General features: G+C 37.2%; 1 protein-coding gene across 1 annotated transcript in view; it reads left to right on the top strand.

Moving 5' to 3' along the window:
* Nucleotides 1–27273, top strand: part of DOCK10 (dedicator of cytokinesis 10) — a 154204-nt gene that overhangs the window by 91961 nt on the left and 34970 nt on the right. The window contains exons 17-37 of the mRNA XM_014531135.1: nucleotides 1955–2142; nucleotides 2624–2689; nucleotides 4360–4452; nucleotides 6427–6550; nucleotides 6744–6865; nucleotides 7231–7317; nucleotides 9145–9237; nucleotides 9636–9754; nucleotides 11902–11971; nucleotides 15347–15460; nucleotides 17201–17272; nucleotides 19060–19206; nucleotides 19995–20078; nucleotides 22163–22259; nucleotides 22648–22692; nucleotides 24219–24394; nucleotides 24521–24637; nucleotides 25736–25847; nucleotides 26559–26680; nucleotides 26770–26884; nucleotides 26973–27039. Of these exons, the coding sequence (XP_014386621.1) occupies nucleotides 1955–2142; nucleotides 2624–2689; nucleotides 4360–4452; nucleotides 6427–6550; nucleotides 6744–6865; nucleotides 7231–7317; nucleotides 9145–9237; nucleotides 9636–9754; nucleotides 11902–11971; nucleotides 15347–15460; nucleotides 17201–17272; nucleotides 19060–19206; nucleotides 19995–20078; nucleotides 22163–22259; nucleotides 22648–22692; nucleotides 24219–24394; nucleotides 24521–24637; nucleotides 25736–25847; nucleotides 26559–26680; nucleotides 26770–26884; nucleotides 26973–27039 (2230 nt within the window). The remainder of the gene's footprint in view (nucleotides 1–1954; nucleotides 2143–2623; nucleotides 2690–4359; nucleotides 4453–6426; nucleotides 6551–6743; nucleotides 6866–7230; nucleotides 7318–9144; nucleotides 9238–9635; nucleotides 9755–11901; nucleotides 11972–15346; nucleotides 15461–17200; nucleotides 17273–19059; nucleotides 19207–19994; nucleotides 20079–22162; nucleotides 22260–22647; nucleotides 22693–24218; nucleotides 24395–24520; nucleotides 24638–25735; nucleotides 25848–26558; nucleotides 26681–26769; nucleotides 26885–26972; nucleotides 27040–27273) is intronic.

The following is a 27273-nucleotide window of genomic DNA, read 5'->3' as shown; positions in this document are numbered from 1 at the left end:
GATTCAGATAGAATGATAAACTAATAGCCCATAATGAGAGAATCTATATTCATTCTATCTAGTTCCTCAGACTCAAAATACAGGGCTGGTTCTGCTGTCCTGTGCTGTCAGTTACTCTGAGCACCATGCAGAGCCCCCCAGTGGTCATACAGTGATTAGAGCTAACAGTGGTTCTCAACCTTCCTAATGCCGCGACCCTTTAATACAGTTCCTCATGATTGAACATAATTAAAGCATAGTGATTAATCACAAAAACAACATGTAATTATATATGTGTTTTCCAATGGTCTTAGGCGACCCCTGTGAAAGGGTCGTTCGACCCCCAAAGGGGTTGCGACCCACAGGTTGAGAACCACTGCAGACTGTAATTACACAGAGGAAAGCATTCATCTTTTTCAGAATATGGTCAAAGTTCTATTTATGTCAGTGAAATGAAAATTTGAATTTCAGGTGTATAGTAAAGAATTAACTTAAAAATAGCCCTAGCCGGTTTGGCTCAATGGATAGAGCATTGGCCTGCAGACTGGAGGGTCCCAGGCTCAATTCTGGTCAAGGGCACGTATGTACCTTGCAGGCTACCGGCCCTGGTCAAGGGCATGTGGGAGGCAACCAATCGATGTGTCTCTCTCACATTGTGTTTCTGTCTTCCCTCTTCCTTCCACTCTCCCTAAAAATTAATGAAAAAAAAAATATCCTCTGGTGAGGATTAGAAAGAAGGAAGGAAGGGAGGGAGGGAGGGAGGGAAGGATTTTTTTTAAGGAAGGAAGGAAGGAAGGAAGGAAGGAAGGAAGGAAGGAAACTTATAAATAAGAGTTTCAAAATTTATTTCTTAAGTGGTGAGATCAGCTTATTTTATTTAGTTATTTCTGATTATGCCTGTTAGTGACTTTCTCAGTGATGCAAAGAATGAATCCAGACACCCTAAAATTAACTACAAGCAGGATGGGATGGGTGCCACAGAATGGCTGAAGCACCATTAGCATTGTGAAGTTTTTTATTTTTATAATTTTTCCACAAAACCTCTTATTATGAAATAAAATGAGAATTCTAACTTAAGCCATGTTCCAAATCACTTTTATATTGATTGGTATGAAAAAGAAGAGGACAAACTAAGTCATTTCCTCTCTCTGATGTGAGGGATGCGCCTTTTATTACCTATGGGAAAGAAAAGTAACAAAAGAGAGAGCTAAAATATTCTCTTTGTCAGGTCTGTGGGACAGTAGAGAAACTCAAATAAATTATAGAAATTTTATAATTTATTTTTTTAAAAAGACCTGTAATTTGATTCCCCAGCATATTTAGCTAATAATTTTGCTTTTTTGAACACAGGAAGATTCCAGATGGGATAAAGGAAGGTAGAAGGCCTTGCTATTTTTCAATACCACAACTTCAGCCTCCAAACTATTTTATCAGAGAAATTTTGATTTATAAATTCCTCATGGTCTTCTTTTTAGACTGTACTTACAAGGTTAGATTTTTAAAAGATTATAAAAGCTGAAGATAAAAATACGATAAATTATAGCTAATATTGCAGAGGGGTTTCAGGTCAGGTCTATGTTGTGAAAGCACCCTGTAGGGGGAAAAATACTATTAATCCACTCGATACTATTAGTAATAGACACCCACTATAGGGCAATGGGTGAATCCCTAATACCTGGTGAGTGTGCTCAAAAGATCAGTAGCCAAATTTTACTTTTTATATCAAGTTCAATACAAAAATATTTATAAACCTATCTGACAGATTTACCAGTTTTTACAACATCAATTGTATTAAATATATAGTTTGATTGTCTAGCATGCCTAATTCCTACAAATTTTTCATTCTAGCATAATTTAACATATTGTCATAAAAGAATGGAGTTTCTATTTTGAGTAGATTAATTTTAAAATATGTTGTGTTATTCACTTAAAAAATCATATTAAATGACAAACTCTTATTTTCTGATTTTTAAAGACTGTGTAACATCGTCCTTTATCCCTGTCAAGCCTTTCAATGTGATGGCTCAACCAGAACCCACAGTGGAGGTGGAAGAGTTTGTTTACGACTCAACAAAGTATTGCCGTCCTTATAGAGTATACAAAAATCAAATGTATATTTATCCCAAGCACCTCAAGTATGACAGCCAGAAATGTTTCAACAAGGTAGGGTATGTTTCTGAAGTATCATCCTCTGTCTTCACTCTGTTTAGACCACATGAAGATGGTCTCCTGAAAGTTCAAATACAAATTACCATAGTTCATCACTTTGGAAAAGAAAATGATTTGAAGAAAATGCTTAATAATGGGCAATGATTAGTTTCCCATTAAAAGTGCTTAAGGATACACAGTTGTGTGACACATTAATAACCTTTCTAAATTAGCCCTAAATAATGTTGTTCTTGACTTTTTTCCGTTTCTTAAGATACTCTGCGCATAGCATGCCTGTCCCTTTTGGACATGAGTTTTTTTCTTCTCTCCAAATCCTTCTGCTATTTCTGAGCACTATGGATGTCACAAGAAAGTATTGAGTACTGTACATATGTTGCATTTAATTCGAAGCTACTTATTTTAGGCACTTGGATTGTTTTTTTTGGTGTTATATTATAGGCCATTATAATTTCCATTTCCCTCGCTGTAATTTCAGGCACGAAATATAACCGTGTGCATTGAATTCAAAAATTCAGATGAAGAAGGTGCCAAGCCCGTGAAGGTAGGCCAAGTCCACGGGGGACGCAACATTAAAGGGTGGGCAGGCACACGGTTCTCTCTGCCACCGGGGGGCTTTTTATTTGAGTGTGGTTGAAAGAGGAGCAACACAACACATTTGTCCTAAATGTACCTGATTGAATAGCCATCATTAACTAGAGCTATGAGAAATGCCAGGCTGTGGCTCTGCTTAGCTTTTCATGATGGAGAAAAAGGGAAACCATTCTAATGTGAAATAAACACAAAGGTTCCCCCTGGAAGACTGCAATTTTCAGAGAGTAGCCTGCCTCTGGATTTGGCATGCTTGATTTAAATGCCACCTCCCAGTTGGCCTGCGTGTGGCCTGTGCAGAGGGGTTGCTGCATACTGACCTACTAGCTAATGCACTGGGCCCATGGGATGCTCACATTTATGGAAGGTGCGTGAGGCCAGAGGAGCTGGGAAATGGCTCTAGGACTTCAATGGTCCCACTTGTTGGTCACGTGGTTTTATAAGAACAATAAAACTATGAGGTTTATATGAATTGTACTGTTTTAACCTATAAAGCTGCCACTGGGTGGCATTTTTCAGAGTTCATATTTGATATCAACTGTTTTTATTTTAGGGGCTTCAAACATAAAATAACCTATAAAAACAGGCAGGAAAATAGTTTCTAGTTGGCCGGTGGCCACATCTTCCCAGTTGCAGTTGAGTCAGAGAAAGGACAAAACCAGTTGCTAACAAACCCCACAGTCGTCTGAGATCGCCTCTGAAAGCCCTCTGTTAGGTACCAATTGAGTTCTCTGCGTTAAGAAGGTCAGAAGAGCAATAACCAGTTTGAGGGATTGAATGAGTCATGCTACAGAGAGACTTCTTTAAAATAGTCTCGAGCTGCTCTCCACATCCACAGGTTCCAAGTTCCACAACACATTAGCAGCAGGAGAGAAAAAAGGAAGTGAAATGGAGTAACCAAGCAAACAAAGGCAGTGACCAGATGGCAAACACGCCAGGCTGTTAGAGCAGCGTTCATGCAGAAAATTCCAGGAAAGAAGGGTAGTAGCAGGGGTGGGGCCCCTGTTTCACTGCATTCTAAAGCATCGCACAGATACCTCAGACGTCAGAAGAAGCATCCTGAGCCTTGGGCAAAGGGAGCCTTTAAGCTGCATGAGTAGGAAGTGCCCTGTCACCTCCCCTGGCCTGATTAGGGGCTGGGATCGAATGGTAGTTTCATATGGCAGAGCCGGGAGCCAGCTCTGTCCTTCCTGCTCAGCATTCTTGGTTGGGGGCTGGCATGTCAAGGGCTAGGGTCCAACCACTCCTGTGGTCACCCAGCTGATTGCCTCAAACTCTAGGTCTGCGCTGGATACTCCCATAGGAATCAGAATGGGACAAATGCGATCTCATATCCTAGTTATCAAAGTTAGGTAATGGGCTGATTTGGGTGTTCAGTGTCAATGAGATACCTACACCATCAATTAAAGCCTTCACATTTTTCTTTAGCAGCAACCCATTGTATAATAAATTCAGAGCAGCAGGTCAAAGGAGTTCAAGGTCACTTAGATGTCACCTAGGCCAGCAAGTTATCACAAAATTTATCTTGGTCCCAGGATTCATAACTGAAGAGTTGTGGCCTTTATTTTGCTCAGGGAAAATTTCAGATGCTCATAATTATTCAACTCATAACTTTTTAAACAGTGTATTTATGGAAAACCTGGAGGGCCCCTCTTCACCTCAGCCGCCTACACAGCAGTTCTGCACCATTCCCAGAATCCGGATTTCTCAGACGAGGTAAGGGCCAGGCCTCCACTGCCCCCAGCAGCGGGCCAGATAACACACAATATAAACACTCAGTCTAGCCCGCACCACAGACTGAAGACCTGCCTCGGCAACTGTATTACTTAACCAAGATTTAGAAATTACGTTAATTGACAGTTGCTCCAAAAGTATGTTGCAAATTCCATTAGTTCAGTCCAGAATTGTCTTTTAAAAATGTGATTTTTTTCTCTTATTTCTCTGGTCAATATAATAAAGTTTGTATTAGATAGCTTTTACCAATCAATTCTATATCATAATGAAAAGAACAAATGAATACATACACTATGAGCCCACACTATTGCTTATAATCTGAGTGAACTTGAGTGACCTGGACCCCCCTCATCTCTAAACATGACATGGAATAAACCCTGCCCTGGCCAACTCTCAAGACTCTCTTATTACTTGTGTGAAAAGAGAAAAATCCATTATATTACATTGTTAATCATGGAAAATTTGAACTGTATATTGGCTTTTTTAAAACCAGGTTAGCATGCTGGTATGTAAAGAATATTTAAGCTTGCAAACCATTACCATTCAGGACTTCGAAAACTTTATCATGCGTCAGAATCACCTGGAAGATTTGTTAAAATGCAGACGATTGGAAGCCTCCCCAGATTTTTGGATTCCGTATGTCTGGAATGGGGCCTGAGAATTTTCACTTCTAACAAGTTTCCAGGTGACACTGATGCCACTGTTAGTTTGTTAGTTCCAGGGACAACACTTTGATAAGCAGGGTATTAAATTTTTCCTGAATAATGTGGAAATAAATTAGAGAGATAGATAGAAGATAGATAGATAGATGATAGATAGATAGATAGATAGATAGATAGATAGATAGATAGATAGACTAATAAATAAGCTGGTAGATAATTTGCATGGCTCTCTATCACATTATTGCTTGATTTGACTATTCTGGAAACTACTTAGTTGCTGATAAGGAATGGAATGCAACTTGCCTGAGTGGGATCCTGGGATTCCCGTGTGAAATGGTGATCAGAAGACGGGGGTCCTTGCCCTGGAAGATCACATTACTAACAAGGCCATAATCTCAGTGACTCCAAGCCTGCAAATATATCTCATCTTCATTTACCCTCAGTCATCCCACTCACAAGGCTATTGGGGGTGTTAAATGGAAATGTATGTGACAGATGTTTGGAAACTGCAAAGATCAATAAAATGTAGAGGGTTTCAAAACACGTCTTTCCAGGAATATGGAGTTTGCTTCTCATTAAGAATATTCTTAACCTACATCAACTTTGTTTTATGTTTGTCAAGAAGCATTATAACTACAGTGTGACCTCTTCATAAAATGGCTTATTACTTAGTTATCAAAATCGATATTTTTATACACTGTACTACATATATTTTTGTTATTGTCTAAAAGGAAGAAACTTCATACTTAAGTTACATCATGTATTACTACCATGTTTCTCAGCAATGTGCCTGTAATTGCCTGGGTATCTTATAAAAATTCAGATTCTAATTCCATAGGTCTGGGGTAGGGTCTAAGACTGTATTTCTAATGAGCTCCCAAGAGATGCTCATACAACTTGTTCCATGCACACCTGTTGGGAGACAAAGAATTCCTCTTCTCTCATTTTGTGTCCCTTCACAATAGATCCTCAGGCTGTGCCTTGTTTACTTTCTACAGTTATGTCCATGTGTGTGCGTTTAATCCATACTATAACAGCATGAATTACCTAATGAGACATACTATGTATTCTAAATTATCACAATCGACCACAATAAAGAAGTGAAAATGTCAACATCTTAACACATTACTGCCAGCAGGATGAGTATTGAGTGAGAGTTAAATCAGTACTTCTGACACTAACAATTAAACATAGACCTAGATTTCAGTGAAAAAATTCTTTAAAGAATTTGTCTTGCTCTGACTCCTGGCAAATTATTTTAATCTCGGTCCAACTATTATCTCTTTCGTTTCAGGTGAAAATTGAGCTGCCAACACAACTCCATGAGAAACACCATATTCTGTTTTCTTTTTATCATGTCACTTGTGACATAAATGCAAAAGCAAATGCCAAAAAGAAGGAGGCTCTGGAAACATCAGGTACTGACAGGAAGAAATCTGAGATAGCTTTACATCTCATTTGTTGGACTTGAATTGGAAAGTATTTTAAAAGCTCTGATTTATTCCATTTTTAGGGAAGTTTTATAATCATAAATAATAAATAACTGTATTGTTCCCCTTCCCCATGGAGGTTTGTACTCAAAAGTTTACTCTTTGTTGTTCCTCTGCACAGTTGGATATGCGTGGCTTCCTCTGATGAAACATGATCAGATAGCTTCTCAAGAGTACAATATCCCAATAGCTACAAGCCTGCCTCCTAATTATTTACGCTTTCAAGATTCTGCAAGTGGAAAGGTATTGAATGATGTATAATTTAAGAGAAAGAAATACATGAGCTAAATGGCATGAGGTTATCTTCTTTCTGCTATTTAAATTAACCCAACCATCTAGTTATACAACCATTATAATTATGAATCAAGTGCACCTACGATATTTCAAATATCTTGTTTACTTTATGGCCAATAGAAATAACCTATTAGCAATGATCCCTTGATACCACACTGGTCTCACTCACCAATATTGCCAGGTGCATTTGCATCTTTTATTTTCTCTATATATAGATTAATGGATCAAGATGGCAAATGAACATACACTAAATAACCTATTTATCTGCTTTCTCTCAAATTGCCACAGTGACAGTAACAAACTCTTTTTTGCAGCAGGGCGGGAGTGACATGAAGTGGGTTGATGGTGGGAAACCACTTTTCAAAGTCTCGACATTTGTTGTCTCCACAGTGAATACTCAGGTGAGAATGGTGTCTGAAATGTCAGTATCTTGTCCAACAGGTAGAATCATAAGGTGCCTCCTATATTTACAGGAGGAGACTCACCATTTACAGGGTGTCAGAGAGCAAGTGATTGAAAAGGAAGAATGTTTGTGGCATAATTATATGCCTCTCCCAGGGGAAATAGAACGTCCTAATCCATAGAAGTCCAGGCACCAAAGTACCAGAGTGTATTTGTCAGGATGACACCTTCCTTGGAAGATGGTTTGCTTCCACTGACAACACCCAAGTGTTAAAAATGTGAAATGTTAAAAATAAAGACTTTGGACCTTTACCTGAAAACTAACTATAACTCCCAATGCCCAGCCAAAGCTTTCCTAATGGGAAGGCCATGAGGTCAGCAAAACTGCCTCTGATAACTGCCTTGGCCAACTTCTGGCTCAGTAACCCTGGGCAAGTCACTTCACCCAGCATTCCCTGTTTCCTCATCAGGAAAAGGATAACAATTAAGTCTCTCTACCCAAGGGTGTGGTGATGATTAAAGTGAGAAATTACATGTGAAAGTATTTCATGAACTGAAAAATGTGATACAAATATAATTATGATCATTGTCACATTGCCACAACGCACCCCTCCCATTGTGAGGCATATTTTACCCCAATGTGAGCATATTCCTGGCACCAATTATAAACTGCAATGCAAATTATCACAAGTACCTGGAACACGTTTTTCTCTTTCCTTAAAGTCTCTGTATATCTGCTTTTTGATTTTTGTTTCATGCTGCTTTAAATTTAGTACATACATGGTTGCTAAGAAAAAAGAAATAAGTTAGGACCACACATAGATCGGATCAAAACTTCTCTCAGTAATCTCAGGTGCCTCAAGCCAAATGTAATGGTCTTTCCCAAACCACAGATGGCCTTCTAGAATTGACAAATACCAGAGAAAGACCCAGAGAATGTATCTGACCCCTCAGCACAGAATTTAGAGAATTTCCAAAGTGCCACTCTCTTTAGTAAATACCATTAAAGGGTGTATCAGTATGCAGGGGCTGGCATAACAAAATACCACAGATGGGGTAGCTTAAACAACAGACATTTATTTCTCACAGTTCTGGAAGCTGGAAGTCCGAGATCAAGGCATCGGCAGAGTTGGTTCCTTCTGAGGCCTCTCTCCTTGGCCTTCTCGCTGTGTCCCCACGTGGTTGTTCCTCTGTGTGTGCACATGTCTGGTGTCGAAATTTATGCTTTTATAAGGACATCAGTTATATTAGACTAGGGCCACTCTAACTGCCTCACTTTAACTTAATTACCTCCAAACACAGTCATAGCCTGTGGTACTGAGAGTTAGGACAACAACCTATGGATTTGGGGGAACACAAAGGGTAAGAGTCATGTTATATCATGATGTTAGTGTGAACTTCCTAGTTTTTTATTAGCTCTGGCAGTTAAGTCTGAAAAGATCCCTATGCATTCCTAATGTGTGTTAAGGAATATGTAAGAAAAAATGGTAGAAGTCTATGGAAGAAACAGGAGCAAGAATAGGAAAGAAGACAATTAAAAAAACAAAAAAAGGAAGAAAGCCAAGGGAAGTAATTCTTCAGCCATTACCATATAGCCGAGAAGGAAAAGAAGTCTATGAGCATGAAATAGGGAAGAGAGTTGGCTTCGTAGCTTATTTCAACTCTAGCCCTCCATGAGAAGCGGAAATGAAAGCTGTCATTGACGCTTTCATAAAGCACTTGCACATGGAGGCATCAATCCTACAGAAAGGCTGCCTCCCATCACCGTGATTGTTACACAGTTTACATGTCCTCAGAAATAAACACTTTTATTTTTGCTGTTTCAGGATCCATATGTGAACGCATTTTTCCGAGAGTGCCAAAAAAGGGAGAAAGATATGTCTCAGTCACCTACCTCAAATTTTGTCCGCTCTTGTAAGGTAATGTGACATTGCAAATCATTTCAGTGGTCTTTGGGGGAGAAATGGGTTAAAGGGACCTTTGTAATTTTCATTGACTCACAAAGTAAGAGGTGATTATCATTGAAGATTTTTAAATGCCTTATCAATGAAGAGAAGAGAGTCAATTATTTCATTTCACAATTCCTTAATATTTTCTGTCCATGGATTAATAAACAAGCATAAGTACGTGTTTCAAAATAAGAATGATTGAAAATTAAAGCCAATTGATTTTAAATTAGTTTTTAAAATCGCATTGCCACATTGCCCCCATGCCTGCACACCATGCTAAATGCAATGAAGAGCAAGTTCTGAAAACCATCAGCAGAATAGGCTTTCATTTAATCAGTGCCCTTTTGTTTCCTGTTGGTTTACTACAGAACTTATTGAATGTGGAAAAGATTCATGCGATCATGAGTTTTCTGCCTATAATCTTGAACCAGCTCTTCAAGGTTTTGGTCCAGAATGAGGAAGATGAAATAAGTACAACTGTGACCAGGTATCCATAATACAGCCTTAGGAGAAGAGATTTTTCTAATCTGTGGTTACACAGAAATTTGATTATAACTGAATGGTCACCTAATTGTGTATGCTTGCCTTTCATTTGAACACATATCTCTAATTTAAGTATTTCTTACTCTTGATTTCTAATCATCTGTTGTTATAATTTGAGTAAAATACCATACGTCTTTTTCAACTTTCCTTTGTGATATTTAATTAAACTCTTTAATTTGAGGTAATTATAGATTCACATGCAGTTGTAGGAAATAATGCAGAGAGATCCCATGTTCCTTTAACCCAATTTACCCCAAAGGCAACATCTTGTAAAACTGCAGTATAGTAGCAACTACCAGGATAATGACATTGATAGACTCAGAATACAGAGCACTCCATCTCCACAACTATTTCCCTCTCATCCCCACCCACACTCCTCATCCCAGGTAACTACTCAACTGTTCTCCACCTCCAAAATTTTGTCATTTTAAGAAATAAAGAAATATATATTACTTCATCTATGTATCTATACACATATCTATCTCTATATCTACCCTTTGGGATTGTTGTTTTTTTTCTTCACTCAGATTAATCCTCTGGAGAATCATCCAGATTGTTGAATCTATCCATAGTTCCTTTCTTTTTTATTTCTGAGTAGTATTCCATACCACAATATGTTTAACAATTCACCAGGTTGTTTCCAGTTTGGGGTAGATTTGGGGTAAATATAAATTCTCATATCACTAAGAAAAATAACCAGTGTAATTGCTGGGTTGTATGAGAGTTCTCAAGAAAATGTTGAGTTGTTTTCCACAGTGGCTGTACCATTTTACATTCCCAACAGATCTTTTTCTTTTTTTAAAATATTCTATTTTTCTTCAACTCTTCTCACTTTAGGTTTGTCTATACTACTCATTCTGCCAACATTACTAATCTGTCTGGTGACTTTGGTAATCACAATTTCCTCTTCATAGAGATCATGTTTTGAATTATTGAATCATCTATTCCTAATGTTGTTTTTCAATTAGTCACAGCATTCCGGAAATAAAATTACTCTTGGCATTGACATGTTTGCAGTACCTTCTGAACTCACAGGCATATGATTAGCCTTTTTCAGAAGGAGGGTCTTTGGCCTTGGCTGTTTGTTTTGGGTTTTTCTAATATATTTTTTATTGATTTCAGAAAGGAAGGGAGAGGGAGAGAAAGAAACATCAATGATGAGAGAGAATCATTGATCAGCTGCCTCCTGCATGCCCCACACTGGGGATGGAGCCTGCAAACCAGGCATGTGCCCTGAACAGGAATCTACCCATGACCTACTGGTTCATAGGTTGATGCTCAACCTCTGAGCCACGCCGACCAGACTCTTTGGCCTTGTTTTTACTAAAGTGGAGCCATGAAGCTCTGGAAAGTGGAGGCAGCTCTAACAGTTCCATAACCAGCCAGTTCTAGACACAGATTAAAAGTCCCCAACTCTATCTTCAATGGGTGCTGTTATAGCATGAGTATATGGGTCTGTCTTGACAAGATTCCTACGTATTTTAGCTGATAGATCTGTTGAAATTCTGAGATATTCTTAAACACAACAGCTCCATATGGAGTAACTGGAAGTGTTCATGTGAAAATACCAACCCTTACCACCACTGCTATAGAAACTCTGTCCCAGCTAAGGGTAGGAAAAAAAAAGACTATACATCTTAACCTAATTACTTTTTCCAAAAGCATTGACATATAGTGCCTCTAGGTTGGAAGTGAAGCCCTTTAAAAATGAATATGATCATTCAAGGTTAAAGAACTTAAGTTTTAATCAGGCACTAAAAATGATCCTTTTTCCAAGAAGACAGTGTCAGCAAACACAGACACCATAATAGCACATTCAGCTCAGGCAAAAAAGAAATCTCCAATGTAATACTACAGCCATAAGACATTACTTATATCTAGTTTTTAGAGATTTCAAGGTTGGAAATGGCTAACAGGTACTATAGATATTACTCAATATTGGAGGGGTACAGGGGATGAAGGAGAGTCTGAAATTGGTTCATTCATTTATTCATTAACTAGTAAGCACCATTTTCAAGCACTCCTGTGACAAACCCAGTGGAATTTTTCTGCCTTCTCCTGAAAGGCCACTGAACATCTCTGTTTTTCCAGGGTTCTGACTGACATCGTCGCCAAGTGCCACGAGGAACAATTGGACTACGCTGTCCAGTCATACATTAAGGTATGAAATCACCACTTGGACATTGGTCCTATGCCCTTGTGCTGTGTGGCTTGTCTCATTTCCTGTCTACATAAGTGGGAAGTTTTTCTCTTTAGCTGGATGGTGTCTACCATAGTAATACCAAGCATTCCTCTTAGCTTCTTAGAATTTCTTCTCTTTGCATTGATGGGCTAGGTGTATTGTTTGAATGTATAAGTGAATAAATAACATGTACATGTACAAATGAATATTTATATGGTGGAAAACAGCCAAGAAGTTTGAGCTAGAGAAGAAAAATATTGTCCTTTGGACGTCAACATTACAAGAAATGAAATTTCTGTGTAAATTTAAGGAAGATTTTTTTCCTGTTGGTTTGTTGAATGCTCTATGTTTCTTCTATAATGTTTTCTTAGCTTTTCTTATTGTTTTCTCAGGCATTATTTCATTTTCCCAGTTACTGTATATTTGTACCTGCTTCTGGTATGTTAAGTCCTTTATCCTCCGGCATGAACCACTAGCCCATTCCATCAACTGTGCACTGCTTCTTCCAGTGTCCTTCAAGTTTATATTCTCATTTCCAGTTGGCCTGTGAATTAATGCCCGTGAACTTGCGATGATGTTTGCACATTATAAATCCTGTCTGAATGTCATCATTTTGAATGGAAAAAAAAATAACCCAACCAAAGATAGCTTAGTTCACTTTATGATACATAGAGGACATAAATTTCTATCTTTTCTATGCATAAGTGAAATCTTTTTGAGACATAGACCATTTTAATTAAAATAATGTATTGCACTAATACATATTGATAGTCATATACCCAAATATTTTAGATGTCTAGAAAGGTGACTAGAAAAGAATTTAAGGTCTTTTGTGCTAGAAACTTGGGGGGAGGCGGTTGTGTTTTTCTTTAAAAAAAAACACAACAACACCTGTTGTAAAAGGAAATAATTAGAAATTTCATTCTGGAGTGAACCCCTATGAAATACCATCAGTGAGAAATGTTTTTATTACAGTTTTATGTTAATATATTTTCTACCTGCCAGAAATGTTAGATGGTTTCCCAAATACCTAACTAAGTGTATGCCCAGATGCCAAAAAATCATCAGTTACTTCACAATCATTTCCCTTTGCTCTAATTTTCCTCAATATGATCTACATTTCATTTTCAGAAAGCCAGATTCTTAGATTCACCTATAAATGCCTTTTTAATTTGCTCTCTGTTTAAAGATAGAGTCTTTGCATGCTTTATATGGTGCTGATTAATTTATATTCAACAGAACCATCTACTGAACTTTTACTCTCTCAATGCTCACCTCAATTTTCCTTTTCACTCCTCAAAGGCATTGAGACAAAACAAATTCTCCAGTCCACATTACGCAAAGTCCTCTTCATTTCAATGCAGTTATTATATACCTTATTCCAAAGGAATCATTGAAAATTACATTAAGAACCCACTGGTGTTGTGACATTTTTGTGACAGTCAAGTCTAGATCTTATGAGAACCTTAAAATCAGCTCTGAGACTCCATCTGTGACACTCTTGGAGAACTATATTGGCAATGCATCCTGGGATGGTCTTTATTTCTAACCAGGATGTTTGAAATATCCCAATGAGATCATTTGATTTTGTAATAAGAGACTGCTTACTTAGCTTGCTCTGAAGGGGTTCAAATTCAGAAATATGCCTATGTAGAATTTCAAGCTGATAACAATTCCTAAAGATGTTATGTAACACATTTTCATAATCTAAAACACATACAGCCTAAAAAATATAACCAATTAAAATTTTACTCTGGAAAGATCATTAAAGTAGCAAATGGGAACCTAGATTCCAGTCAAGGTTAAATAGTTAACTTGAGCAGTCAGCTTCTCTGAACCTCACTTTTCTCCTCTGTGAAGTGAGATGGGATAGACCAGATGAACTTCCAGCTCTATGATTCTGTGATTGGACTCCTGTTGTAGTACATGGTTGACAATCTGACCTTGACCAAGGAGTCTGATTTTTTTTTACCTTTGGTGGGAAATGTTAATATTTAACATGTAGATAGATATTAAGCCCCACAAGTAGGAGTGTAATGAAAACTGATGATCTGTTACCTATATATGCTTTGATGTCCTTGAGAGATGTGATATTTCAATGCAATTAATATTTATTCAGAAGCAAACTAAACACCATTTCAAGTTCAGTGGTGCTAAATGCTGCTAACTCACCCATCTATGAGATCCAAAATACACACATACACCATGTCTTTTTCAAAAATGTATGTCTAAAGTTAATCTAATGAAATGCCATGGGTTACAGAAATTCATGAAACTGACATGTGATAGCCAAAATTTTAAAATAAGAATATTTCAGAACTAGTCATAATGCCCTTGGGCCTAAATGACTGTGCATGATATTAGGTGGTTAAGACATTACCCTCACATGAGTCATGATCAAGGGGAAAAATCATATTACTCTTGACTTCAGCTAGTTTCATGCATCTCTTAGCTTTTCTTTCTCTTCTGGGATGAACTTGGAGAAGTCAGGCCCCATCAGGACACTTATCTGTTGATGAACAATGAAGTTCAAAAAAATAATTACAGATCCAAATTTGAATGTGCCTCTGCTTTGAGTTTCTTGCTTGCCTTCACTCCTGATTATAATGAAGTCTGAATTGTGGATATTCTGAAAAAATGACCTCCCTTGAGGCAAACCAAACTCATTAGTAAAATAGTGTAATTCAGTAATAAGCATTTTATATTTGAAATATACATGTAAAAATTGATGGTATTATCCTTAAGATAGATGAAGAAAAACTGAAAACTAAAACCATTATATGCACTCAGTGGTGCATGCCAAAACCAATCTTTTGAGAAATAAAAAAGTGAGTAGGTGTTATCTTACTGATGGCCAATGTTCATGATCCTTTGATGCCTGTGCCTAAGCATGAGGTGGTAGGCCCTGGGCATGTGGGGAGCTCACCTACTGGCCTCTGGAAGGCACCTGCTTCCCCACTTGGCTATTTGAGTGGGTGCTCTACCCTTTCAGGATGAAGAAATGCTACCATGCCACCTGTTACCAGTGGAAGGAAGGAGAAGGGGAAATGTGTCCTAAGTAGGTGGGTCAAAGCCCTCCATGTTTCCTTGAACCTGCTAAATTGCACTCTCACTCTTCCTTTGATTTCTACAAAAAGAGTTTCAAGGAGAGTTTAGGTGAGCCAGGCCCTACCTGTGCAAAGTCATAAATAGGAACAGGTGTGTACTGCTCTTCTCATTGGGCCTTCATTTATTTCATGACAAAATCTGGTATGAGCAGATAATTTTGAGTTATGAGTTATTCATGGAACATTATTTTTGAAGTGCTGTTTTCTTAAAGCATCTTACTTATTTCACTCTTTGGATTTTGTTCAGTTCGTGTTCAAGACCAGGGCATGCAAAGAGAGAACAATACATGAGGAACTGGCTAAAAATGTGACTGGTCTTTTGAAATCAAATGACTCAACAACAATTAAACATGTCTTGAAGGTAAGGAATTGAAAGATGATTCTTTCATTATTAGTATAAAGTTCACTCTCACCCCCAAGAGGTGATAGCATCCACTGATTTTCGCAGATAATTTCTCTTATAGTTTCTAGCGTACACATATTGAAACTGTAGCATATAAAAGCATTAAGCAAGAGAGGTCTATGTCAACAGAAAAGATCACCTTAAGAATAAAATGGACCTCAGTTAAGTTCTTTAGCCTAAAGACAGAATAAATGTCTACAAAGAGTTACCTCAAACATTCTTCTAAGTATAATAAAAATCAAGTGTGTTGAGTTTATTAGGCATATTATATACCAACAAAAGAATTAATGATATGTTAATAAATATATTGACAACAGAGAGGAAGCCAAGAAACAGCCACTCTTTGACCCTAAAAAAGTTGAAACAATAAGGAAGGGATGGTAAAAAGTTTATGAAAAGCAGCTCTAAATTATTGTAAACGAGTGAACTTAGTCCCCAGCTTAATTAATTATCTATCATGATAGGACCCTCAGCTTCATGATGCAACATAAATGAACCTCAAAACAGAATTTGTTGAATGAAAAAGGCAATCACAGGGAATACATACAGGATGATTTCGTTTACATAAAGTTAGTGGCAAGCAAAACTAAATTTATTTCTTCAATGTATGATATTGGTAGCAAAATTATGAAGTTAAGCAAGGGAATGACTACAATAAAATTCAGGATTTTTTGTGGTGGAGGGGAGGGGAAAGAGAGAGGATGAGGGGGTGCATTATTTAAACTGTACATATATAACATAGACTTTTTTATCTGGGATAAGTATCACCCTTTTACCCTTGGACCTAGAAAAGAAGAGCCTTCATCCTAGTGCTTGCTTTAGTCTTTTCTGACTGAGCCCCACCCCATAGGGAAGGATATAACAGTAGCCAAGAGGAATGCTCACTGGGAGCTCCTCCCATGCCTTCCTAATCTTTGGGGAACCCCAGAGCCCCCGCCTCATGGGCTTACAGGCTTCTTCGCAGGCCTACTTAGACCTCATTCCTAAGTCCCTCCTTCACTGGGAAAATCTTCCTGCCTGAGTACAACCCTAGAACCAAGTGGGGAGCAGTTTGCAGTGGAAGAGAGAGACTAGTTTATGGACAACACTTGGATGTGCAGGCTGGACAGTCACACATGAACCAAATCTCTCTAGGTGCAGGACTGAACCTTGGGTGACAAGAGGCTATAGGCCAGGGTTCTTCTCCCCTGAGAGCCCCATATTCTGGTACAACATTCCAAGTTGTCATGGAGTTATGTTTGTCAAGGTAGGATGATCAAACTTTGTTAGCATGACTTCGAACTTTAAGACCTGTGGCTTCAATTTTTTATCTTGCCTCTACCCCTTAAAATATTCGAGGTGGGCCTGCTAGGATATATTTTAATATAGAAAAATTTAGTTTTGTTTAGATAAGTGAAACAAATAGAACCTCATGGATAAATACTGCATAGGACTATTCTTTAATTAGCCATCCCAAGTAAACTGGCATCTTGTTTTAAACATCTTTGAGATGACAGAGAAACTGAAATGTCTGCTATTTACTTTTACCATTAAGACTTTGGTATAGATCATCCTAACACATATCATTGCTCTGATGGATTTACTTTCAAAGAACACACTGTAAGATCAAGATTCTATAATATTACATGATGTAAAGAACAGAATTATCATTATTTTGCCATAGAACAAATTTCTCACTGCCTTTTCTTTTCCTAACAGCATTCCTGGTTCTTCTTTGCAATTATCCTGAAATCCATGGCACAACACTTGATTGACACAAATAACATTCAGGTAAGATCATAGGTAATACAATGCTACCCAACAATTATGCTCATGAACATGCTGTCAGTAGTTCCATTGGTATTTACTTTGTAAACCATAGCAATATATGTTCATTGCTTTTTAAGTAGGAGAAATGACTGTGTGTCACTTTAATCTCCATGGTTTTCCTTCTTGCAGCATGCAAGGCTGGGTACTCAGAATCTTAGAAATTTAGGCTCAGACTAACATCGATTTTTATGTTTCTATCTATAGCGAAATGTGAGTCTAATGATAAAGTTGACTTGTGAAGATGATTGAATCTTGCCTCTCTCATGAAAAAAGGGCTGTGTAAATTCATGAGGCCTGAGATGGGAAGTCTCAGCTGCCTGGACTTCTCCCTTGTGGGCAGGAGTTCAGGCAGCAGGAGTGGATTCCTGGACCTAATGCTGGTCTTTAGGGACCCATGGAGTTTCATTCCATGTAACACATGTATTCTCCTAGCCACACCATTTTGCATCTTGTGGCAGAAATCTCTTGACTCTGATGTCCCACTGGTGCCCGCTGTGGCAAATGCTGAGACCATGAAGTAAAGACTGGCTGGTACAAACTTTCATCTATGAGTAAGATCTGAAGACATAACATAAACCATGGTGATTATAGCAGAAGATGAAATTTGCTAAAAGAGAATAACTTAAGTGTTCTCATCAAAAACAAAAATGACCAAACCAAAAAAAAAAAGATAACTATGTGAAGTGATAGATGTGTTAATTAACTAGATGAGGGAAATTCTTTCACCCTCACATATAAATGTATCAAAATATGATCTACACTTTAAATATCTCACAATTTTATGTCACTTATACTTCAATAAAGCTGAAATAAAATTTTAAAAAGACTAGCTGTATCTCACTACTTATAAAGGACATTTTAAGCCAATATTTGTACTCATTTAGTCACTTAGTCATTCATTGATTTCTTAGAGTTGCTAATTGGGGGATTTCTAGTTTAAAAAATCAAAGTACTTGATTTTTCACTAAATGTGTCTAAGAAAATCTAGACCAATATTTATTAAACCATTAATAGTATGTACTTCCTGAAAGGGAAGGGAGGGGAATTACGATGTGAGAGATAATATAGTCAATAATATAATAACTATGTATGGTGGGTGCTAGGGTTCTAGACTTATCAGAAGGATCACCTCATTTATATATATAGAAGCCTAAGCAATCTAACAACTAAACAACCGAATGACCAGTTGACTGGTCGCTATGATGCACACTGAAAACCAGGGGACAGACGCTCATTACAGAAGCTTCCCCTGGTGGTCAGTGCATTCCCACAGCCAACCTCCGGCAGCTGGCCAACCTCCCGCGATTCCTACCCCCCACCCCCCGCCCCACTGGCCCCAATCAGAACTGGGTGAGAGGGCCCCAATTGGCCCCGATCACCGGCCAGGCCAAGGGACCCTACCAGTGCACAAATTTGTGCACCAGGCCTCTAGTAAGTTATATAAATGTCTAACCACTATGCTGTACACCTGAAAATAATGTTGTATGTCAACTGTAATGGGAAAAAAAGATGTGAAAAATGTTACATGTTTTAATAGTTTGCAATTAAAATATGTTATAATTTACTTTTTAAATGAAAATTTTATTGGCCAAAGGAGAAGAAAACATTAAATGAAAATTATGGAAATCATGACCTTGAAATTAAAAGGGCTTCTATTTTATTATTGCATTCAAGTTTTCAGTTTATTTTTTTTCAGGCTTAGCATTTCATATGCCACGTTATAAAGAAATGATCTATTCTTTTCTTAGCTTTCTCGGGCTCAAAGATTTCCTGAATCATACCAAAATGAATTGGACAATCTGGTCATGGTCCTAGCTGATCACATGATTTGGAAATACAAAGACGCCCTTGAAGAAACAAGAAGGGCCAACCACAGCATCGCCAGGTTTCTTAAGGTACAGTGATGAGATGCAATTCCATTCAAGCCCCCATGCTAATAGACATGAGATATCCTCAATGTTAATTGATTCAAATCTTCATTTTTTATGAGTAGTCACAACTAACACTGTTTGATGAATACTTTTATCTATCTTTCCTACTTGAAATACTTTTCATGGGTTTGTTTGTTTTTGCCTGTCTCCCCAAAACTACCTGCTGTTTACACACTCATTACAGTTAAGAGAGTCTGACAACAGAATAAGAAAGACAATGAGCAGCTCCCTGATAGAAATCTCAGGAACTCTTACCATCGCTCCTCAAATTCAAGCTGCCTTAACTGAAAGAAAAGCTCCTCTGTTGAAGGAGACTAGTGAGATTTTAAAAGGTTTTTATGACCCATCTCTGCCACCCTTGTTCCTTCCCAGAGCTGTACAGTACAGGAATGAAATTGCTAAAGAAAAATAATAAAATGTAACTCTTTAAAAAATAAACACACAAGTAAAAGCTAAAACTCTCTATAGAAAAGGAAAAGGCTCTAGTATTTAATTGCAAAGCTCCAAGTGATGTTGTATAGAAGTGATAAATATGGGTTTGTAGCTTTCTGATGGGTGTACTATAGCTAACATTTTAACTAGTTGCCATATGTGGACAAATGCTTAAACATACTTGAGAGGTTTTTAGAACACTTAAGACACAACACATTTAGTTAAATGTTATTTTATTTCAATAAATTTCATTATCTTTTCAAAATCTTTAATGATCTTTAAAGTAAAAATGTTTTCATTTGAAATTGTATCTCTTTTAGCGCTGCTTTACGTTTATGGACCGGGGCTTTGTGTTTAAGATGGTCAACAATTACATCAGCATGTTCTCCTCTGGTGAACTCAAGGTAAGAACCAAGTGCAGGAGTGATTGCTTTCTCAGCTATGGCAGTATAAATAAATAAATTGGTCTCTGTATATATATGCCTAAAACATCAACTTATCCATTCTCTGCATCAAAAAAATAATGTCTATACCAGTGAGAGGCAGTCTTGTAAATGGTTCATCTAGCTGCTGAGAAAGTCTCCCAAGTCCTTCCTCCGTGGGGAACAAGGGAGAGTGGAATGAAAGTGTTTACATTTCACTTCTATGTCCTGTGGGTGGAGAAGAAATAGTTCTTTCCAGCTGCAGTTCTTATAGAACTCTAGCTCAGGACTGTGTTGTTTAAGTACTGAAAGTCCCACCTCTGGAAATCATTCAATCTTAGGCAAAATGGACAGTTGGCCACCCTGCCTAAATAGGGGCTACGTTTTGGGAGACAGGCAGGAAACAGTGCTCTAGAGAGGAGTGGTTCTCAAAGTGAGGTTCCTAGGCTAGTGCAATAGAATCTCAGAACTGAAGTCTGTATTGTATCAAGACTTTCAGGTGATTTTTATTTATCAAGTCTGAGGACCACTGAGTTTAGTATGGCGTATGCTGAAGAGAAATAAGCCTGGGCCAGGTCATGAAAGTTGTTATCAGTGAGGGTTTGTTGGGTTGCAAGCAAAAAGTTTACTCCAATTTGAGTAAAAGCAAGTTTATTGGAAGTTCTATTGGGAGTAAATAGCATCAATGTAAAGAACTAGACTTGGAAAAGGGCTAGAGCACAAGAATAATCGCCAAGAAGGAACCATTTGGCCAAAGTCTGCTGCTGCTTAAATGATAACACTCTTCTTAATATCTGCTTTCCAAAAAGGAAGTGTGTGGTCAGCCTGCTTTGGGTCACATGCCTGCCTCTTAGCAGGAGAGACAGGGCATGTGAATTAGCAGTTCCTCATTAAACTTCCTTTGGGAAGAAGGTAAGTCCTGAAGAAGAAATTACCTAGGTGTTGTAAAATAATAACCAATGTAGAACAACCAAAAATAAAAAATGTTCATCTTATAGCCTTTCATGTCATGCTTAGGAATCTGAATATTATTTTTCTTGTCAGTTTTGATCAGGAGAGTTACCTAATTACGTATCATGAGGTTTTGAGCATCCAATTCTCTCTGTAAATAATTTTTGAAAGGATATTCTTCATTAATTCTCCAATTATGCATGAAATTTGAAGAATGTCCATTAAGATACAATTCCAGTAGACCTAAATTATATATTTTTTCAAAGACCAAACAGAAGCCTCTCAATGAAGAATAATTAACATATAAATTAATTATACTCTTCTTCACTTTAATGTATGAAGGATTAAGTCAAATACAATCATTTGTAAATTGCAGTATTTTAAATGATTGACTAAAGTTGCCACAAAATATAATTCTGTAATATTCAAGTGAATGAAATATATTTTATTTTGTTAGCTGATATTAGCAAATATAATGAACACAATCTGAGTCTTAAAAATGTATTACTTATCTTGCATGAGAGTGAAAACAGAACAGTTATGAATGTGCTGATTGTTTCTATTTATGTGGTTGTTCTTAGCTCATGTATTACAGTTGTCTTAGACTATGTCTAGACTCCATTTATCACTGTGCTATTCAAAACATTATTGAAAGAACAGGCCTGTTTGCAAGAGTAGGGAAGAAGTAGAATTAATAATGTATCCTGAGAACAAATGGCATACGAAGAGAGATTCACTTTCATTTTTTATTGTCTTCCTTACCTCCTTAAATCATAGGAATTGATTGTAGCAATTTGTAGAGCTCTGTGCATTTGGTGAGGCACTATTTTTCTCAAAATAAGTATGTTATAAACTAAAAGAAGCAAAAAATGCCTCAGTAAGGTAGGTTACAAATGAGATTACTTCCTGAGGAAGCCTTGATCCAACTCCCCAAATAGGAAGGTTGCCTGCATTTACCACTACGGAGGGTCAAAATTCCTTAAACTTAACAATAGCTGGTGGTCACACAAAAGTAACTGCATCTTCTTTTTAGGTACAAAAGTCAAGTGCAGATTCTTTGTTTTATTAAATTTCTTGGTGTGTAAATAATAGTCATTCGGCTGTCTCTCTTTCAGACTTTATGCCAGTATAAATTTGATTTCCTTCAAGAAGTGTGTCAGCATGAGCACTTTATCCCTTTGTGTCTCCCCATAAGATCAGCAAACATCCCAGGTAATAATTCCCAGAGTTTTCATCGGCTCCTACAAAGTGAACACTTTTGTTTGTTTGTTCATTGTTTTCCTGTTTCCTCAATCTTGGTTTTGTTTAAAGTTGTCACATGGGTATACCCAGACAATGAGATTAAAATGTAAAAGAAATTGTTGGCCTGTGACAATGGATACAACCCTATGATTCTCAATGTTTGTCTATGTTTCCTTTTTCAGTAATGAAATAAACAACCTAAAGCATTTCTCTTGAAAAACAAAGCTTTATTGAAGTAATTCCTATTTTAGGACAATATATTTTAATTTTTCAGTATATATTACACATCATTAATGAACATAATATATATCTGAGTATGGATATATCTGAACTTTTTGTTTATTTGTATTAAATCCAGATCCTTTGACACCTTCAGAATCAACTCAAGAGTTGCATGCATCAGGTAAATAGTGTAATTTTATATACTACCTAAGCATCAATAGTCCAATAACATTGATGAATATAGATACTATAAATTTTCAGTTTCCAGGTGCTAATAAATAGCCATATTTTAATGCCATATAGTCAAAATAAACAAAATATTGTCTGAACTTTTCTCCAGTCACAAATAATTAAATGATTCCCCATTTTGAATTCTTTCATATTTTATTCTCTAAAGTTTGATTTTTTTTAATTTTCCAAAGTTCCTGCAATTTCCTTAGAGTATATCATAAATAAAATTCCAGCTATATATAATAGCATACTTGTTCAATGTAACTAGCTTTATATGATATATTTCTTTCAATAAACCACAGTCTGGTTTGAGCTATTTTTTCAAGATTGGAATTATTAGAAGCCTATAAATTGAATATAATGCATATTCCAATGGTGCACTATACTAATCATAACTACCTTGCTGGTTGTCCTGAAAACTAACTAAGATACTTCTTATAAAGTGTGTAGCCTAGTGTTTACTCACAGTGTGAGCTCTGTAAGTGGGTGCTAGTCCTATTATTAATAGTTACATTTAGAACCCTGTTGGACAATTTTGAATAAATGCATTATTATTGGAAATTGTAACACTGCTTTCTTGGTAATTCAGGCTTAACATTTTGCAGCCTCCCTTGGTTTTCCTCTCTCCTTGCTCTTTAACATCCTTCAGAAAACTTGTTCTGCTGATATTACTTCTGCTACTTTGATCCTACTACCCCAGGCCCTCTAATTCTCCCCTCTCTCCACTACTGTTACAGACTCTTGTATTATATCCCTCCCTGCAATCTAATTAATTTACAACCTGCCACCATATTAGTAAATCAATAAAGCACAGGTCTGATTGGGCCACTGATCTCAAAGCCCTGAGTGACTTATCATCTACTGCAAATGGAATTGCTACAGAAGTGCAAATAGCAGAGAAACCTAAATGCCAGCTAGCAAATTTGTACTTAAGATTCCCATCAACTAGTCCCAATGTGGCTCACATCTTAATTCTCATCACTCTTCTTTTGGGCACTGTATTTACTGTCCCCCATATCTGTGTTCCCCACATACCTACTTTCACAATTCTGTGCCATTGAAATCCTATCACTTCTCCTCCCAGTGTCCTCTTCTTTCCTCATTGCCTCCATTTGCTCACACACCTGCACTTCCAAATCTTAAGCATCCTCAATGGCCCATTTCAACATATTACTCTCAGTTGACTATTTCTGATTCCTTCAGACAGACTATTCAGGTTTTTCTGATCTCAGCTATAATACTGTATGGTTGTCACTTTCATGGAGCTTGATATTTGACATCACTCATTATTTGTATTAGTATACACACAATATCACCCTATCTTTCTGAATGTTCCTCTCTCATAATTCTCATCTCTGTGGCAAGACTATATCCCTGAATCCAGGGAGGAGTTGATAGTTGTGTGATAAACTTGTCTTGATTGTAAAGTGACTATTTGATTTTCAATAATATGATCTCTTTTCTTGCCTCACAAAGATATGCCTGAATATTCGGTCACTAATGAATTTTGCCGCAAGCACTTCTTAATCGGGATTCTGCTCCGAGAAGTTGGCTTTGCTCTGCAGGAAGACCAAGATGTCAGGCACTTAGCTTTAGCTGTCCTAAAAAATCTAATGGCTAAGCATTCATTTGATGATCGATACAGAGAACCAGTAAGTGGTCTTGCTTTCTCCCTTCCCTAACACAATTTAATGGCACACTGCATTAAATGCACAATCAAACCGAGGGGTCCATTGATTTTTACGTGAATCATTTCTTTTGGCTCCCTTCTCACCTAGAGAAAGCAGGCCCAGATAGCAAGTTTATACATGCCCCTCTATGGCATGCTCCTGGACAATATGCCAAGGATTTACCTGAAGGACCTGTATCCTTTTACTGTCAATACATCGAACCAGGTAAGTTTGCATACTATTTCCAATGTCTATTTGCATAGTTAGCCTTTCTTATATTTTTGCCCCAAATACCACGTCCACCTACCTGTGAGTGACTAAGAATTAATCAGCAGTTCCTGCTAGGTGTTTTTGAGACATTCATGTCAGTGTCACTGGTTCCAGACTGGTCACCGAAGCCTTCCATTTAGCCCATCTCTCCAGCACTTTTTTTCCTTTTGCTCTGTTCTCTGCACCGTTTTCCAGTTCTCTCCAGTTTTTACCAGGTTCCTCTGTTGCATCCATGGCCCCATCCTCAGTGTACACCTTTCCCACCACCTTTTGGTATCAGTTTTATGACCACCTAGTTGTTGTATAGCCAAGTGCCTTCATTATAGTCACAGCCTAGGACCTGCCTGTTTGTCATCATTTCTCTACTGAGTCATCACAGTGACTGTAAAACAACCCTGGTATCTGTTACCTGTGTTCAAATCCCATGTGAATGAACATACTGCTGAGCCAGTTTACTACACAAGATACTACCATCTAGAAGTTAGGTGCTGTGCCTTAGGAATTTTGGGGAGGGGACCTTGTTCAAATCCTAGTAGTATCGGTTACTATCTATGTGTTATTAGGTAAATTATCCAACCTCTTTAAGCCTCTAATTTCTTATTTATAAAATGGGATAAAATACCTCCATCACAGGATTCTTATGAGGATTAAATTGTGTAATAGAAAACACTTATCATAGAAACTGGAACATACTAATTATTTAAAATCTCGTTTTAGTAATAGTAAAATACATAAGATAACCCCTGATAATAATGATATAGAACACATGATATAATCCATGAATATAATTATTCCATCCATTTAATCTATACCTAAAAGATAGTTTATACTACATTGTAAAAATTTTTAAATCACATATGAAATCAAATGTGACCCAGAGTATGGTTTTGACTATATTCATTTTCACTGCCTGCTTTGGCTGAAGACCTTTGCTGGGATATAAAAGATCAAATCCAATACCATCTAATTGAAAGAATAGTGAAGAGGTATATGTGGCTTTACAATGTTGAAATATGATGACTCCCATTAATTTCTTCTGTGCTCTGAATACAGGGGTCTAGAGATGACCTCAGCACTAATGGAGGATTTCACAGCCAGTCAGCAATGAAACATGCGAACTCTGTGGACACATCATTTTCTAAAGATGTTTTAAATTCCATAGCAGGTACTTGACACCTTCCGAGGACACTTGTGTTTAACCCTCATCCATATTTACCTTGTACATCATTGTGCTTTTCACCCACTCCATAATCCATTACCCATAATCTATATGGCACAGTGTACTATATTTATATAGCTAAAGTGTCTTTTTACATATTTCTTGGAATGCCATCCAGCAATTTCCTCTTCTATTTAGCTTTCATTTTTACTTGGCTCAGATGTTATCAAAAGGCTTCATTCTGGAAACAATATTTAAATTTTCGTTGCACATAGCCTTTTAAGATATAATAGCCCTTCAACTTCAAAGAGTATTTTTAGAACTGTTTTGGAAATGTCATCTTGATTTCTTTTATACTGTCAAAAATTGAAAAATTTCTTTCCCCAAAGTATTCTTGTGAACTTTTACTAAGACATTTTTAAAACAGAAGCTTTATCTTAAAAGCTGTTTAAGAAATCAAAAGAATAAGCTTTACTTTATTTCCATTTATAATGGTCTAAATTTTTCTAAATCCTTAATGTTGGCATGGCCATTATAATGACACTTAAAATGTGGCATCTCTCTAATGCCAATCCCAGACTCTATTATGTCAACCTTTCAGAATAGTTCATTATACCATGTTCAATGATCAACATCTTTTTGGTTGATCATTTGAGCTATTTGTGTGTCTGTGCCCATACATCTCATTGTCATCTGTGTGCTGTGCCTTGTTTACAGCATTTTCATCAATAGCTATTTCTACAGTAAACCATGCTGACTCCAGAGCATCCTTAGCAAGTCTTGACTCCAATCCAAGTACCACTGAGAAGAGCAGTGAGAAGACTGACAACTGTGAAAAGGTGGGGCTTCCCTTCCAGACTTGCTCAGCACATTAGGACTCAGAAATCTCTTACTCTTACTCAATCCTTATTGGTTCTTTGATTCCTAGATCCCAAGACCCTTGTCTTTGATAGGCTCAACACTTCGATTTGACAAGTTAGATCAAGCTGAAACCAGGAGTCTTCTTATGTGTTTTCTTCACATTATGAAGAATATTTCAGAGGGTAAAGAGAACTCTTTAAAATTAAAACTTTAAAAAAAATAACACTTTGAATTTCAAAGAGTCTCATACTATGTGGTGTTTCCTTTCAGAGACTCTGATTGCCTACTGGCAACGAGCACCCAGTCCAGAGGTGTCGGACTTCTTCAGCATCTTAGAGTAAGTTATAGTGTTGATTAGTTAACACTCATTTTCTGGAACCTTCTAAATAGTTCATTATACCATGCTGCATTTTAAGTGCTTCTATGGTGATTTATCTATCAATGCTAATGCATAAAATATATCCTATCTAATAATAGAGAAACATGGTAATTAGCCATACCTCCACTACCCTTCCCATTGGCTAATCAGGGCGATATGCAAATTAACTGCCAACCAAGATGGCGGCCGGCA

This window comes from Myotis brandtii, unplaced genomic scaffold (assembly GCF_000412655.1).
Source record: "Myotis brandtii unplaced genomic scaffold, ASM41265v1 scaffold79, whole genome shotgun sequence".
Classification (NCBI taxonomy): domain Eukaryota; kingdom Metazoa; phylum Chordata; class Mammalia; order Chiroptera; family Vespertilionidae; genus Myotis; species Myotis brandtii.
Note: the sequence above shows the minus strand (reverse complement) of the source record. Positions and strands in the feature narration are given on the sequence as shown.